The sequence below is a fragment of the Myotis brandtii genome, unplaced genomic scaffold (assembly GCF_000412655.1).
Source record: "Myotis brandtii unplaced genomic scaffold, ASM41265v1 scaffold303, whole genome shotgun sequence".
Lineage (NCBI taxonomy): Eukaryota > Metazoa > Chordata > Mammalia > Chiroptera > Vespertilionidae > Myotis > Myotis brandtii.
The window spans coordinates 3,628,079-3,643,382 of NW_005361573.1; the positions used below are offsets into that span (position 1 = coordinate 3,628,079).

At 46.1% G+C, this 15,304-nt stretch overlaps 2 protein-coding genes across 5 annotated transcripts in view; one reads left to right on the plus strand and one right to left on the minus strand.

Annotated features, from left to right (window-relative positions):
• Positions 1 to 3,138, plus strand: part of NEFH (neurofilament, heavy polypeptide) — a 7,451-nt gene extending 4,313 nt beyond the window's left edge. Inside the window, 2 exon segments of the mRNA XM_005869816.2 lie at positions 1,003 to 1,319; positions 1,322 to 3,138. Of these exon segments, the coding sequence (XP_005869878.1) occupies positions 1,003 to 1,319; positions 1,322 to 2,547 (1,543 nt within the window). The 3' untranslated portion in view covers positions 2,548 to 3,138.
• Positions 3,139 to 7,530: 4,392 nt separating this feature from the next.
• THOC5 (THO complex 5) overlaps positions 7,531 to 15,304 on the minus strand; it is a 32,523-nt gene continuing 24,749 nt past the window's right edge. For 3 of the 4 annotated variants that reach the window (XM_014542510.1, XM_014542511.1, XM_014542509.1), the window contains 4 exons: positions 15,115 to 15,202; positions 11,894 to 12,009; positions 10,816 to 11,006; positions 7,531 to 7,731 (listed from right to left, as the gene is read on the minus strand). In XM_014542510.1, the coding sequence (XP_014397996.1) occupies positions 7,668 to 7,731; positions 10,816 to 11,006; positions 11,894 to 12,009; positions 15,115 to 15,202 (459 nt within the window). In that variant the 3' untranslated portion in view covers positions 7,531 to 7,667. The remainder of the gene's footprint in view (positions 7,732 to 10,815; positions 11,007 to 11,893; positions 12,010 to 15,114; positions 15,203 to 15,304) is intronic. The other variant, XM_014542512.1, reaches the window with a different exon arrangement.

A 15,304-nucleotide genomic window follows, 5' to 3' on the forward strand; every position in this document is an offset into this window, starting at 1 on the left:
ATCGATGTGAGAGAGACACATCGATTGGTTGCCTCCCACATGTGCCCTAACAGGGGCTGGGGGGTATGTGCCCCTGACTGGAATCAAACCCGGGACCCTTCAGTCTGCAGGCTGATGCTCTATCCACTAAGCCAAACCAGCCAGGGCCTGAAACAAAAATGTTAAGAGTGGCTTATGTTCATTCTGACAGTGACTTAGAGGGTTAAAGCTCCTCACTCCCTCCCAAATGCAGCCAGTGAGAGGCCTGCTTTGCAGGGAGAAGAGGTACTTGAGTGCAGGGTCCTTTATAACTGTCTCTCAAGCATAGTTTCTTGGCTCTCTGAGCAGGTGTTTTCTGGGGAAATAAAATAGGAGCGATAACAATAATACCTACGGGGGAGCATTTGAAATCTTGCTCCCAGCATTTCATCAGTTTGGCTCAAATAAACTCATATAAAAATTCTCAAAACAGCCTGGCTGGCATAGATCAGTGGTGAAGCGTCAACCTATGAACCAGAAGATCAAGGTTCAATTCCCGGTCAGGGCATATGCCTGGGTTGCGGGCTCGATCCCCAGTGTGGGGCGTACAGAATTTATAAAAAATAAAAGAGTAGAAACTGCTGCCATCACCCTATTCCTAAAACTCAAAGGATGAAAATACAAAGGTGACAGGTTCTTGAAATTAAGCTCCCAACTTTCTCTTATTTTAGTTGAGGGACAATAAATGTAAATTTTGTTAAAGTAGGCACTCTCTCTTAAGGGTAATTTTTTAAGGAAAAGAAGGTGTTTTATCTCATAACTTGCAGCCTTTGCTGCATTAAACAAGAACAGTGCCATTGGGGTGTGGCCTCCTGGGATGATTCACTAAGTTCTCCATCCTCAATGTACCCATTATTCACATTCCTTCCTCTGATGAAGTCCCCATCATTGGACTCTATGGACCTTCAGAGGAAACCAGGAGGACCCCCAAGTTATCGACCTGCTTTGAGTTCATAGTAACGTGTTCCGTTATCCATTCTGCAGAAAACTCCTGGAGGGTGAAGAGTGTCGGATTGGCTTTGGCCCAAGTCCCTTCTCCCTTCCAGAAGGACTCCCTAAAATGCCTTCCACGGCCACTCACATAAAGGTCAAAAGTGAAGAGAAGATCAGGGTGGTAGAAAAGTCAGAGAAGGAAACCGTGATCGTGGAGGAACAGACAGAGGAGATACAAGTGACCGAAGAAGTGACTGAAGAAGAGGAGAAAGAGGCCAAAGAGGAGGAGGGCGAGGACGAGGAACAGGGAGAAGAGGAGGAAGCAGAAGGGGGAGAAGCAACAAAGTCTCCCCCAGCAGAAGAGGCTGCATTGAGGAGGAGGAACGGGGAGAAGAGGAGGAAGCAGAAGGGGGAGAAGAAGCAACAAAGTCTCCCCCAGCAGAAGAGGCTGCATCCCCAGAGGAGGAGGCCAAGTCTCCGGAGAAGGAAGAGGCCAAGTCACCAGCCAAGACCCCCATGAAAGAAGAAGCAAAGTCGCCAGCTGAGGTGAAGTCCCCTGAGCAGGCCAAGTCCCCAGCAAAGGAGGAAGCCAAGTCCCCAACCGAGGTCAAGTCCCCAGAGAAGGCCAAGTCCCCAGTTAAGGAAGAGGCTAAGTCCCCAGCAAAGGAGGAAGCCAAGTCCCCAAATGAGGTCAAGTCCCCAGTGAAGGAAGAAGCAAAATCGCCACCTGAGGTCAAATCCCCTGAAAAGGCCAAGTCCCCAGTGAAGGAAGAAGCTAAGTCCCCCGAGAAGGCCAAGACTCTTGATGTGAAGTCCCCAGGAGCCAAGACCCCAGTGAAGGAGGAAGTAAGGTCCCCCGCAGACATCAAATCACCCGTAAAGCCCAAAAGTCCTGGCAAGGAGGAGGTCAAGTCCCCGGAGAAGGTCAAGTCTCCTGTGAAGGAGGAGGCCAAGGCCCCTGAGAAGGTCTCAAAGAAGGAAGAGGCGAAGTCCCCCATGAAGGAAGACGAGAAACCCCAGGAGGTGAAAGTCAAAGAGCCACCAAAGAAGGTAGAGGAAGAGAAAGCTCCAGCCACACCAAAAACTGAAAAGGATAGCAAGAAAGATGAGGTGCCCAAGAAGGAGGCTCCCAAGCCCGAGGTCCAGGAGAAGCCCAAAGAACCCGTAGCTGAAGCCAAGAAGGAAGAGGCTGAAGGTAAGAAAAAAGCAGCGACTCCGGAGAAGGAGGCTCCTGCCAAGGAGAAGGAAGAGGCAAAAGCCAAAGAGAAGACCGAGGTGGACAAGAAGGAACCAGGTGATGCCAAGGCCAAAGGACCCAGCAAAGCAGCGGAGAAGGGGCCAGAAAAGCCAAAGAAGGAAGAGACATTGGCAGCACCCGAGAAAAAAGATGCCAAGGAGGAGAAGGCCACAGAGGCCAAGAAGCCGGAGGAGAAACCCAAACCGGAGGCCCGGGCCAAGGAAGAGCCCAGCAAGGAGGCCCCCGCACCCAGCAAAGCCAAGACGGAAAAGGCTGAGAAGTCCTCTAGCACAGACCACAAAGACAGCAGGCCTCCAGAGAAGGCCACAGGAGACAAGGCCGCCCAGGGGGAGAAGTAAAGAGGGAGACGGAACATCCGGAGCATCCAAAGAAACTCAGGAGGGTCTGGGAGTTCGAGGGTCGGCATAATCAATTTTCATTTTTTTCTCCCTTCTCTTTATAGAAGAAACTCTGCTTAGCTGGTGGGGCTCCCTCACCAAACAAGACGTTGTTAGCAATATGTTACCAAGGAAGGGCACTCCCCACCCTGCCCCCCGTACCCCAAAACCTCCCCAGGCGATGGACCATTATGTTATGATAGCTTATGTAGCGGAATGTGATATATGCCGAATGCCACACGTAAACACTTGACTGTAAAAACTGCCCCCCTCCTTTCCAAATAAGTGCATTTATTTCCTGTATGTGCAACTGACAGATGACCGCAATAATGAATGAGCAGTTAGAAACACATTATGCTTGAGATGTCTTAACCTATTCCCAAATGCCTTCTGTTTTCCAAAGGAGTGGTCAGGCCCTTGCCCAGAGCTCGCTCCCCTGGAAGAGCCGGAGTGGGTGGGGCTGGGCACTGAACCATGCCAGGGCGCACTTTTCCACCGGAGACCACTTTCAATTGCTTCCGTGCAATAAAAACAAGTGCTTATGAAATGAAATGCTGCTGCTGTTACTTATTCCCCCCCTTGCAGGCCAGGGGACAGAACCAAGGGAGGTTTGGATGTCACAAGACGATACAGGACTGAGCAAGCATCAGGGGGTCTCGAGATTCTGGGACCAGTTACATGGCCTCTCTTGTATTTTTTCCTGAGCACAAACCATGTGCCAGGCAGTGTGCTAGATGCTTTATTTTTATGATCTTACAGACAGGTGGTTTGGTGCATGGCTTATGGATCACCTACATTGGCATTATCTGGGAGCTTTATACAAAGGCTTGATTCCAACTTTAGATTTGTCATTAACCCTTGTTCTGGGAGTTGCTTCTTTCCCTGCCCAACCAGATGCTTCTTAGCCACTTTAGGATATTACAGATGATGTAACCTATAGTCTTAAGCACTATTATGGATTGCTATCGCAGACTAGAGACCGAGGAGACATGATGACTCAATGCAATGTGGTGTCCTGGATCCCAGAACACTAGTAGAGAAACTAGTGAACAGCCAATAGTCTGTAGTTTACGTAATAGTAATGTACCAACATTAATCTCTTAGTTGTGACGAATGTACCATGAACGTGTAAGATGTTAACATTAGAGGGAGCTGAGTGAGGGTATCCAGGAACTCCCTATAAGTTCTATCTTTGCAACTTTTCAGTAAGTTGAAAATTATTTCAAAAATAAAGTTTTTTAAATTGACATATCAAGAGATTACATGATTAAAAACACAGAGATAAATACCAGAGCCTAAGACCTGGAGTTGAAGATAGGGGTCGGGGAGAGGAGGCAAAGACCTCTGTGCATTATTAGCAACAGATTGTAACCAGTCAAAGAAATAGGGACCAAAACATCATTCATTTTTAAATATATTTCATTGATTTCAGAGAGGAGGGAAGGAGAGATAGAAACATCAATGATGAGGGAATCACTGACTGGCTGCCTCCTGCACACCCCGAACCTGGGATTGAGCCCACAACCTGGCACATGCCCTGACCGGGAATCAAACCGTGACCTCCTGGTTCCTGGCTCAATGCTCAACCACTAGGCACACCAGGTGGGCCCATCAGCATTATTTCTGTTACAAGCAGTCAAAACAGAACTAAACTAGCTTAAGCAAAATACTACTGCTACTAATAATTGATAATAAAAAATATATTATTTTACATAACCAAGCAGTTCAAGAAGTTTGAATTGCTTCAGATATAGTTAGATCCGGGGGAAATCTCAAATGATTGCTCTCCAAGATGCTGTCCACTCACTTTGCCATCTCTCGGCTGCTTTCGTGTAGGCTTCATTCTCAGGCAGGACCTCTCCATGTGGTCTCAAGCTTCAGGCTTACATTCCACCAGGTTAGCAAACTTGGGGGGAAACAGAACTCTGTTCAATATTCTGGGAAAAGTCCGGGGGTTGGTTCTCATTGGGCTGGTGTGGATAAAAGGGGTCTTTTGGATTTATTTGTAAAGTTAGGAAAGGGCAAGCTGGGAAGAACACAATGGAGAGACTAGAGCAGGGGTCCTCAAACTTTTTAAACAGGTTTATTTGTAAAGTTAGGAAAGGGTAAGCTGGGAAGAACACAATGGAGAGACTAGAACAGGGGTCCTCAAACTTTTTAAACGGGGCCAGGTCACTGTCCTCAGACCGGTGGAGGCGACTATAGTTTAAAAAAAAACTATGAACAAATTCCTATGCACACTGCACATATCTTATTTTGAAGTAAAAAAACAAAACGGGAACAAATACAATATTTGTATTTGCATGTGGCCCGCGGGCCGTAGTTTGAGGACCCCTGGACTAGAAGATAAGAAATCAAGAACATGGATGGCAGCTTTAAAAAGGCCAGGAACCTGGGCCGAGTCCCTCCCAGGTACAGAACGCCAGAAAGGGCCTGGAGTCTGGGATGTGTCCCAGGGAAGGGAAGGCCAATTCTGGCTGGGGAGGAACAAGTCAAGCCCCTCCCCCTAGTCTGCCCAACCAAGGCACAAATGGTTCAGTTAAGCAGCTCAAAGGGGCTGGATTGTCCTGGGCTTCTCACTGGTTTTAAAACCCTCTCCTTAAAGCCAAAGGATCCTTTTGTTCAGCCTTCTCCTCCGAGGAAGAAAAACTCTCTTCTGGAGGGTGACAGGCTCCGACATCCCTGCCTAGGAAACCAACCCTCCTCCAGCCTTCACAAGCTGTTTGCAACCTTGTCCCGGCTACCAGTTACCAGAGACAAGCTTTTGTGCTGAGTCAGTTTGGCTGCCTTCCAGCCAAGGACGCAGTGGAGACTGCAATGCAGAGGCCATTAAAGGAACTATTTTTAGGCCCCATTTCAATCTTATTCAGCACAGGCGGTGAGATGCAAGGCCTGAAGGTGGCCAGACCAAGGGGATGCTGGCAGGGAGAGTCCCAGGCAAGTAGGTCAGAGAAAAGACAAGGAGAACTCATTCTGTGGAGAGGATGAAGCAACCAGAGGCTCATACCGCTGCCCGAGGTGCAGAAGACAAAAGAAGGGGAGCTGCTCACAGAGAAAGGGGTCCTTCTGCATTATTTGAGGAGTCACCAATACAAATGATGTAACAGTAACTTCCAAAAAGAGACGAGGCAATGTGCACCTGGGGAGCTCGTTAAAAATACACTTCCTCAAGCCCATCTTGGGTTAACTGTGTCCTATTCGAGTGGGGCATGGGAAACTGCATTTCTAGCTGGCTCCTGGGATAGGTGGCTCCTACATGTTGAAGTTCAAGGATCTCTGGATTGGAAAGTATCCACCTCTGGAATTCAAAGGAATGATGTCGGATGAGGGGAAGCAGAGGCACAGGTAGTGGAGGTGATTTAAGAGCCACAGGAGGTGCCCTTCTCCTCTCCTCACCTCACCGGGCTTGGGCTTCCATCTATAAAATGAAGGGCCCTGGCAGGGCTAGGAGTCTCCCAGTTCTTCCTCAAGAAATCCTTGTCGCCCTAACTGGTTTGGCTCAGTGGATAGAGCGTCAGCCTGCGGACTCAAGGGTCCCAGGTTCAATTCTGGTCAAGGGCATGTACCTTGGTTGTGGGGACATCCCCAGTGGGGAGTGTGCAGGAGGCAGCTGATCGGTGTTTCTTTCTCATCAATGTTTCTAACTCTCTATCCCTCTCCGTAAAAAAATCAATAAAATATATTAAAGAAAAAAAAGAAAAGAAATCCTTGTCTCTGGGTGCTCAGCGATCAGCTGAGAGGACAGGAGAATAACAGCTTTTATACCAGAGGTCCGTGTTATCCAAGGATAATCAGTACAAGTCCACTAAAGGTGAATACACGTACACTGGGACCAAACTTAAAAGTATGTTGTGGGAGAAAAAACACATCTGATTGGGACTATCACATAAATAAAATTTACATTTTTGAAAGTTGCTAAGAGTAAATCTTAAAAGTTCTTAACACATACACAAAACTTATTCTGGTGATCATTGTGCAATATACAAAAAATCAAGTTGTACACCTTAAACTTACACATTGTTATGTCAATTATATCTCAATAAAGCTGAAAGAAACTTACCTTGTAGCTAGCAAACTTTAGATTATACTTGCAACTAGGTAATAATTCTTATATATTTTTACATCTTTATATCTGACTTGTTAAAATGAATAAAGAATGAACAGGGTACTGATTTGGAGGAGTATAATTTTTCAGATGAACCTGCCCAAGAACACTTGATGCCACCCTTCATTTCATTCGACTTTTGCAGGATTACAAAGAAGTAATTTTGCAAACGTTTTAGAAGGTGTTACCTATTTTCCCAGGACTTCTCTTAATCCTTTGAGAGTCAAATCACTATTTTTGGAGGCACTCAGCCTGTCTTCATCATGAAGGTTCTCAGATGCCACCTGGCCCCACTCTGCCAGAGCCTCACTGCGTGGCAGCTCTGCACGTGAGTCTCCAAAATCACTCATCAACTTCACCAAATCCTGCACAATTTACAATTATTCTTTGTGATGTATTTGTCTCCTATGTGCACTGCACTGTCAGACGTTCATGACATGCAACGATCAGAGAATGTGGCCATCAGAGACACCGACACGACAGGTCCAGTGGAGAGATGAGGGGAGGGGAAAGAAGAGCTTTGGGTTTGTGCTACACTGATTTGGTTTCCCCTGCCACCTCCTAATAGCACGGACTCAGGATAATAAATACCTAGATTAAGCATGTCGAACTCGCGGCCCGTGGGCCCCATGCCTCGTTTACTTGGCCGATGTTAGCCTTGAGTTTGACATGCTTGACCTAGATAATGAGGACTGCCCAAAGCAGAAACAAGTAAGGTGAGGTTGGCCACCCTGAGAAAGTCTACCCACAAATTCTCTTTCATACTGTGCTGTGGCTCCTACTGGACCTTACAGACTGCAAAGCCACCCCCTCCTCCCAAAAGAGCCACCAGACAAAGGCCACTTGGTCAGATGACACTTTAATTGGCTAGAAATATAAAACCTGACTTTGGAGACTATCAGGAGCCACATGTGGAACAGAAGAGGAAGCGGAGGCACAGCACCGAGGGCCCAGGGGAAACAACAGGCCGAGCAGGTCAGCGATGGCTGAAGAATCCTTGAGGATGGTTATATTTAAACGGCTTCATCCTGCTGGGACCCCTAGAGAAACAGGAGAAGGGGGACGGAAGAAATTATGGTTACCCGCACAATACTGTACAGCTGTTAGGGGAAAAAATAAACGTGTGAGAAAAGCAGACTGCAGAACAATATGTAAGGTGTGATACCATTTTTGTAAAAATGTCTATATGCTTGCAAATGCATGAACACAGGCCTGGAAGGGCCCTCACTGACAATGGGCACTTCTGGGGAGAGGATGTGGGCACCCTCACTTTTTAATATATTTAACAACTGTTGATTGTTGTTTCTATGTTTAACAATAAACATGGTTTAGTTCTATAATTTAAAAAAATAAAAGGAAAAACTTAAAAACCTCTTTTGCAAGGAGAGTCCCATGCAAGAGAGAGGTAGGACTCTGAAGTCGGGGTGAAAAGAATCTGCAAAGTTAGATGCTGTTGCTGTAATTTTGTAAGTTTTACAGATGGAGAAACAGTCTCAAGGAGTTAAACTATCTGCCCAGCATTGTACGGTCAGAAGGTGGCAGAGGCCAAATTCAAGACCATGTCCGACGCCAAGCCTTGACCTCATGAAGCTTAGGTGCTTCAGCTATCATCCCGGGCCCCCAAGCAGAACTTCACACAGGGTCCCCTTCCACACAGCTCCCCAGTAACGGATGTCCAGGTGAAGGGCCTCCTTTATTCATCTGCCTATGACTGACATTCAGTAGTAACCACTAGGTAACACCCTGGATCTTGGTCTGAGTAAGGGAAGATAGGAGGGAGTGTGTGTGTGCGTGCACGCACGCATGCGATTGCAGATACAGAGAAAAAAGGTTTTAATTCCCACACCAGGAAAACCACTTACCTAAGTGTGGGTTTATTCTGCTTGCACCGTGCTTGGCACTTTATATACTCCATATGGTTTAATTTCACCCTCCCAACCATACCTGAAGTGAATGTTGTTTTACCAGCAAGGAATCCGAAGCTCAGAGAGACTAAGTATAGACCCTAATCACACAGGTAGGAGCAGCAATTTGAACCTAGGTCAGTGATGGCGAACCTATGACACCTCTGACACGCGAACTCATTTTTTTGGTTGATTTTTCTTTGTTAAATGGCATTTAAATATATAAAATAAATATCAAAAATATGTCTTTTTGTTTTACTATGGTTGCAAATATCAAAAAATTTCTATATGTGACACGGCACCAGAGTTAAGTTAGGGTTTTGCAAAATGCTGACACGCCGAGCTCAAAAGGTTCGCCATCACGGTGCTGTCCTCTCCTCTGTTTTTACTCTTTTTACTTATGCTCTCCCCTCTGTCTGAAGTGCCATGTCCCCTGCATGTCACCAGACTGACTCTTGCTCCTTTAAAAAGACTCAGCTCAGCCCCTACCCTCATTCCATCCCATCCCAGGCTAGGAGACTTCCCTGGAATCCCGAGTCCCTGCCTGAGTCACCGCAAAAAATTTCTATATGTGACACAGCACCAGAGTTAAGTTAGGGTTTTTCAAAATGCTGACACGCCGAGCTCAAAAGGTTTGCCATCACTGATAGGTCTCTCTGGTCCCAAAGCTTTTGCTTGTAACCATGAGGTCATATACCTCCCAACACCAGAAGGGCACTGTCATTTGGGCAAGTCTAAGAATACGTCTGATGGAGAACCCGCAGCCTGAAGGTACCCACCAGCCTCTGTAAACTTTTTGTGCTGAATGTTGGGACTGGCTATGCTAAATAAACTTGTTGCATTAAAAAAAAAAAAAAAGTTCAGCTTCCTGGCTTGATCCCAAGGGTCAGGACTTTAGGTCAAGAACCTCACACCTCACCAGTCATGGAGTTAATTAGATCTGAGTGGCCAAAGCTGCACCTTCCAATGCCCTCACAGAGCTCAGCGTGGGTGACATACAAAGCACTTCAGAAAAGGAGTCCCTGGGGAACCATTAGAGAACAGAAAAGAAACACTGGCCATGTGAGATCCCACCCTAGGAATGTGCTACAGCAGGCTGGCAGGGTGGGAAGAGCTGAGGTCTCACACAGACCCACGAGGGAGAGCAAGTCCGAGAAGGCACCAACATCCAGCACCAGCACCAGCTCCCAGCAGCCACTGGGGGTTAGAGCTGGTTATTATCAGATAGCACCACAAATCACCCAGGCGGAGGTGCCAGACACAGAGGGGAGGATGCTGGGGACACGTTCCCCAGGCTGGGACTGGTTGCCTGAGGAGGTGAGGGGCAGATAAGGCACCTCCTAGACTGATAGGGAACGGGGGGATGTCCTGATTAGAAACAGATTCTAGCCCTTCCCCTTCCCAGACACCATTCCTCTCCAAGCCCTTGCCCCAAACGGAGATGCCTGAGCAATATGAACTTGGGAGTTCTGGAATGGACTCTAAGAACATGAGTGAGGGGACGAGAGAGAGAGGACCCCAAAGCGACAGGAAAAGTACCCAGAAGTGCTAGGAAAGCAGACATGCTAAATACCGAGCTGTCAGACCTGCTGGCATTTTGTGAGCCCCGGTCTATGCTAGGAACCATGCTGGAAACTTCATGTAAATTAGAGCTAATTTATCATGAGCCTGAAGGTTATATTTCCTTCAGCCTTTAGGAAATAGACTCAGGGCTGAGCTGAAGTGATTCTTCCAAGGTGAGCAGCAAAGCAGAGATCTGTACTTGTGTTTGTCTTCCTTCAAGGCTGGCTCTTGATGGGAAGCCCGACTGCCTAAAGCTGTGATCCTCAAAGATGTGTGAACGCCTTAGGAAGAGCACAGTAGGCCTGGTGGAGGTGCATCTAGATAAAAGGCTGATTTGGATAGTACAGAAAGCATGGAAAGTAAAATTCAGCTAAATCCTCTTGGTTCATGGTTCAGTGCTGCTCACTCAGTGGGGGGGGTCCCCTTCAGAGGGTGCTTGTGAAGAACAATTGGGCCAGGCTGGTAAGCGCGGCTGCAGGAAGTTTCAGGAAGGAGGCAGCAAGCTCTCCCCAGGAAATTCGGCAGCAGGACTTTAAATAACTCTGTGAACAGAGATCAGTGCACCCGGGAACAGGTATGTCCTCTACACCAGGCTCTGATCTCTGCCCTGTGAGAGGCAGGACTGGAGGTCCCTGGCACTCTGACCCCGCCCCTCACCTGAAAAGCCGCAGACACATCTTCTCCTGGGGAAACTCCTTGGGCCCCTCCATGCTGTCATCGTGGATCTCGGTCTCCAGGTAGACGTCCAGTAGCACGCACAGGCGCTGCAGCTGGTTGGTCAAGAGCTGATGGCCGGGCCGGGGCCCACACAGCTCCTTGTAGCACACGTTGACCTCGCTCTCCATGGCCTACAGAGTGGGAAGTCCGGACACTCAGCACGACCTTCAGACTGCTGGGTCTGACAGCTCCACAGAACGGCAGCTGGGCCTGTGCAGGAGCTAGCGCACACCACATCAAGCCGGACTGGATTATCCTAAAGCTCCCCGTCCTCAAATCATGGGGTCTTCCTGATTCTGACCCATAGCTTTCCCTGCCTTGTACATCCACAGCCAAGAGGACGGAGGTGTGTAGAGAAGGACTCTCAAGCTGAGATCCAAGTCAGAAGGAGTTAGAGTTAAAAACATGCTCCACAGCCTTAAGGCCACCACTGAATCAAGTCATCAGGCATAATAATTAACAGCGCCCTAACCGGTGTGGCTCAGTGGATAGAGCGTCAGCCTGTGGACTGAAAGGTCCCGGGTTCGATTCCGGTCAAGGGCATGTACCTTGGTTGCGGGCACATCCCCAGTAGAGGGTGTGCAGGAGGCAGCTGATCAATGTTTCTCTCTCATTGATGTTTCTAACACTCTATTCCTCTCCCTTCCTCTCTGTAAAAAAATCAATAAAATATATTTTAAAAAATAATAATTAACAGCTGCAATGATCTCATACTCATCTCATTCCAGCAATCCTATGCTTCTGAGGTAGCTCACATTTGCACAGAAGCCCATGACAACCACCTTTCAAGGCAGGTATTTATATTTTCCCTAATTTGTAAGTGGGGTGAAACCTGTGGACCTCAAACTAGGTAACTGGTTGAGATGGGTCTAGGTTCCTTCCACTACAGCATGCAGCCTCCAATATAGTCTCTAAATCCTGGCGGGCTCCTCTGTCCTAGGAATTACGCCAGTGTCCCAGCCTTTAGCTCCCCAGAGAGGTTCCTCCTGCTCCTCTTGTCACCCCAGCAGGGCCTTACCCGAATATTGTCATCATTGCTGTTGGTTTTCTCCCCTTTCCAGTTCAGACAGAGCTGGAAAATGGGTGGGATGGAGGAGTAGCCGGGGTTCAGCACCACAGCTGCCTGGAGTTTGGCTGGGAAGGGAAAGGAGGAAAATCAGTTGTGACCCAGATTGGCAGCCATGCACCGTCCCCAGCGGACCCCTAAGGCTAGCTCTGAGGTCCCCTATTAATCCGAGTGCTCCAGAGCACATTCTGGTACTAAATGACTTTTATGTTTGTTCTGGAACCTCCGAAGTGGAACTGCTAGGTTATAGACGTGATGCCTGTGACTCTGGTCCCTCTAAGGAGGCAGAGGGGTGTGGACTCCCCAGAGTCTAGTCCACACTGGGTTTGCCTGAGTTCTATTTGGTCCTTTGACAGAAGTTGGTTTTAATTGACATTTATTTGCCAGCAAGTTAAGGATTTTCCCAGGTAAAGACTTACTGGTTTTTCAATATTGTGTATTAGCTGTTACACCAAAGTTATCCTCTCTATTCTGTTCCTTTTATTTTTAGATATTGTTATGTAGAAACTTGTTAACAGCCAACATTTATTGAGTACTTATTCTGTTTCCGAGCACTGTGCTATTACGCACACTTTATTTCATCCTAACAATGATTCTGAGATGGATACCATTATTATCATCCCCACTGTACATATACAGAAACTCAGGCTTCAAGAGAAACCTTCTTAAGATCAAACAGGTGCAATGCAAAGCACTGTGCTATTACACACACTTTATTTCATCCTAACAATTCTGAGATGGATACCATTATTATCATCCCTATTGTACATATACAGAAACTCAGGCTCCAAGAGAAACCTTCTTAAGATCAAACAGGTGCAATGCAGCAGTGCTGACTTTAACTGCCTGATGTCAGCACTGTGTTCATAATCATTCAATGAAATATTTGTATTTCTTTAACACATTCATTTTTTCTCTGGGGGAAGTCTTTGCCACTCTCAATAGGATGACATTTATCGTCTCCACCAATGGGCTAAGTATGCCATTCTTTTTTCACTATTTATGGGAGGATTTAAAAAAGAACTCTCTGACACACCAGTAATTCAAATAACAGCGGGCAAGAGAGTGTGGGTTAAGACAATTCTTCCCCATGGGGAAAAAAAGGAGACATATGTACTATTTGTATTTGTAATACTTTAAACAATAAAATAAAATAAAAAGTAAAAAAGAACTCTCTGACACACCAGTAATTCAAATAATAGCGGGCAAGAAAGTGTGGGTTAAGACAATTCTTCCTCATGGGGAAAAAAAGGAGACATATATACTACTATTTGTATTTATAATACTTTAAACAATAAATAAATTTAAAAAAAGACAATTCTTCCCCAACAGTCACAAAAACATTTATTATAAAGTGATTCCTTTCTTTACTGTTGTGTTGCCTCTGTCACAGTAGTCTGTATATATTTCTGGATTGAACTCTATTCAACAACTTTTTGATCTATATTACGTAAACTTTTCAAACCGATCTGTTGTATGACTTAAGGATTATACATATGTACTTGGGTTTGTTGCCCACTTATTCATTTAAATTTCAACCTTAATTTTTCAAATTCTTCAATACAGCTAATGAAAATTTTAATTTTCATTGATTTTATGTATGAATCTAGAATACTTATTATCATTCCAAGCTTTCATCTGCTCATATATATTTCTGGATTGAACTCTATTCAACAACTTTTTGATCTATATTACGTAAACTTTTCAAACCGATCTGTTGTATGACTTAAGGATTATACATATGTACTTGGGTTTGTTGCCCACTTATTCATTTAAATTTCAAACTTAATTTTTCAATACAGCTAATGAAAATTTTAATTTTTATTCATTTTATGTATGAATGTAGAATACTTATTATCATTCCAAGCTTTCATCTGCTCAACCAGGATACAGAAGTAATGTCTTCCAATGACTTTCTACACTTGGGGCTTCATAAATTTTTGGGCTGCATAGAGATGAGGTAAAAGTATATTTTAAAAGAGGAGAGGATGAAAAGCAAATGCAAAGCGCTGGCTGGGTAGCTCAGTTGGCTAGAGCATCGTCCCAATACACCAAGGTGAGGGTTCAATCCCTGGTCAGGGCATAAACAGCAGTCCACCAATGAGTGAATAGATAAGTGGAACAACAAATTGATGTTTCTCTCTCTAAAATCAATTAAAAAAAAAAAGGTCTACAGCCATATCACCCTGAATGCACCCGATCTCATCTCACCTCGGAAGCTAAGCAGGGTTGGGCCTGGTTAATACTTGGATGGGAAAAAAAGCAGCAAATGCACAAATTCTAAATAGTAGTCCCCTACCATGAGGGAGAGCATAAAGTGGGATTGAGAACCTCACTGTATCTGAAATACTTAATTTCCTCAGAATATTTTTAAAAACACACGAAGAAAAAGAGAAGGGAAGAAAAAACTACAAACAAGTCCCCCAATCCTGTGGCCTCAGTACCAAGCCCCGGGGATCCGATCCTGTGGTCCGAGCTAGGCCTGCCGAGGCTGGGGCCGGGCAATAGCATCACAGGGAGTATCTGGGTGGCTCAAGCAGGAAGCCCTGGCGAATCAGATGCCAGGACACCTGTGAGGAATCACAGTTTTGATGCCTCCAATGAGCGCAGAAACCGCAGAGAGGGAGGAAGGTCCTGCCACCCCGCACCTCACAACCTCAGACACGTCAGTCCTTCTGGGATGAGGGGTAAGAACAGGTGTCCGATTCTAGAGAGCAGTAAAGTCAAGAGCTCAGGGTCAGAGGTCAGACTGGGTTTATGACTAAGTCTTAACATCTTCACCTATAAAATGAGAATATTACCATCCCTAGGACAGTCATGAGGATTAAATGAGAGAGAGGGACACGTCAGTCCTTCTGTGATGAGGGGTAAGAACAGGTGTCCGATTCTAGAGAGCAGTAAAGTCAAGAGCTCAGGGTCAGAGGTCAGACTGGGTTTATGACTAAGTCTTAACATCTTCACCTATAAAATGAGAATATTACCATCCCTAGGACAGTCATGAGGATTAAATGAGATAAAGTACTCACCTAACGGTGGCTGTCACATTCATTACTATTTGCTAAGTCCTGCAGCAGGATTCCACATCTTTCACTTTCTTTGGGCAATTTCCAGGAATGTTTTATTCTCAGCCACTCCCCTTGCCTAGAACCACTGTTATGAGCAGAACAAATTACCTGTGCCCCTTTCCACGAGTGCCATGTAGTAGAGATTGGTGTCCCCAGCCAGTCCTGCCTCCACAATGTCTTTGGTGAAATGCAGCTCCTAGAAGTCAACACAGACAAGGAATGAACTGCTGGCTCCTTTAAAACCTCCTGCCCGCCTGGTGGAGACATCGGCCTACGGTCCCCAGGACAGCAATGATGA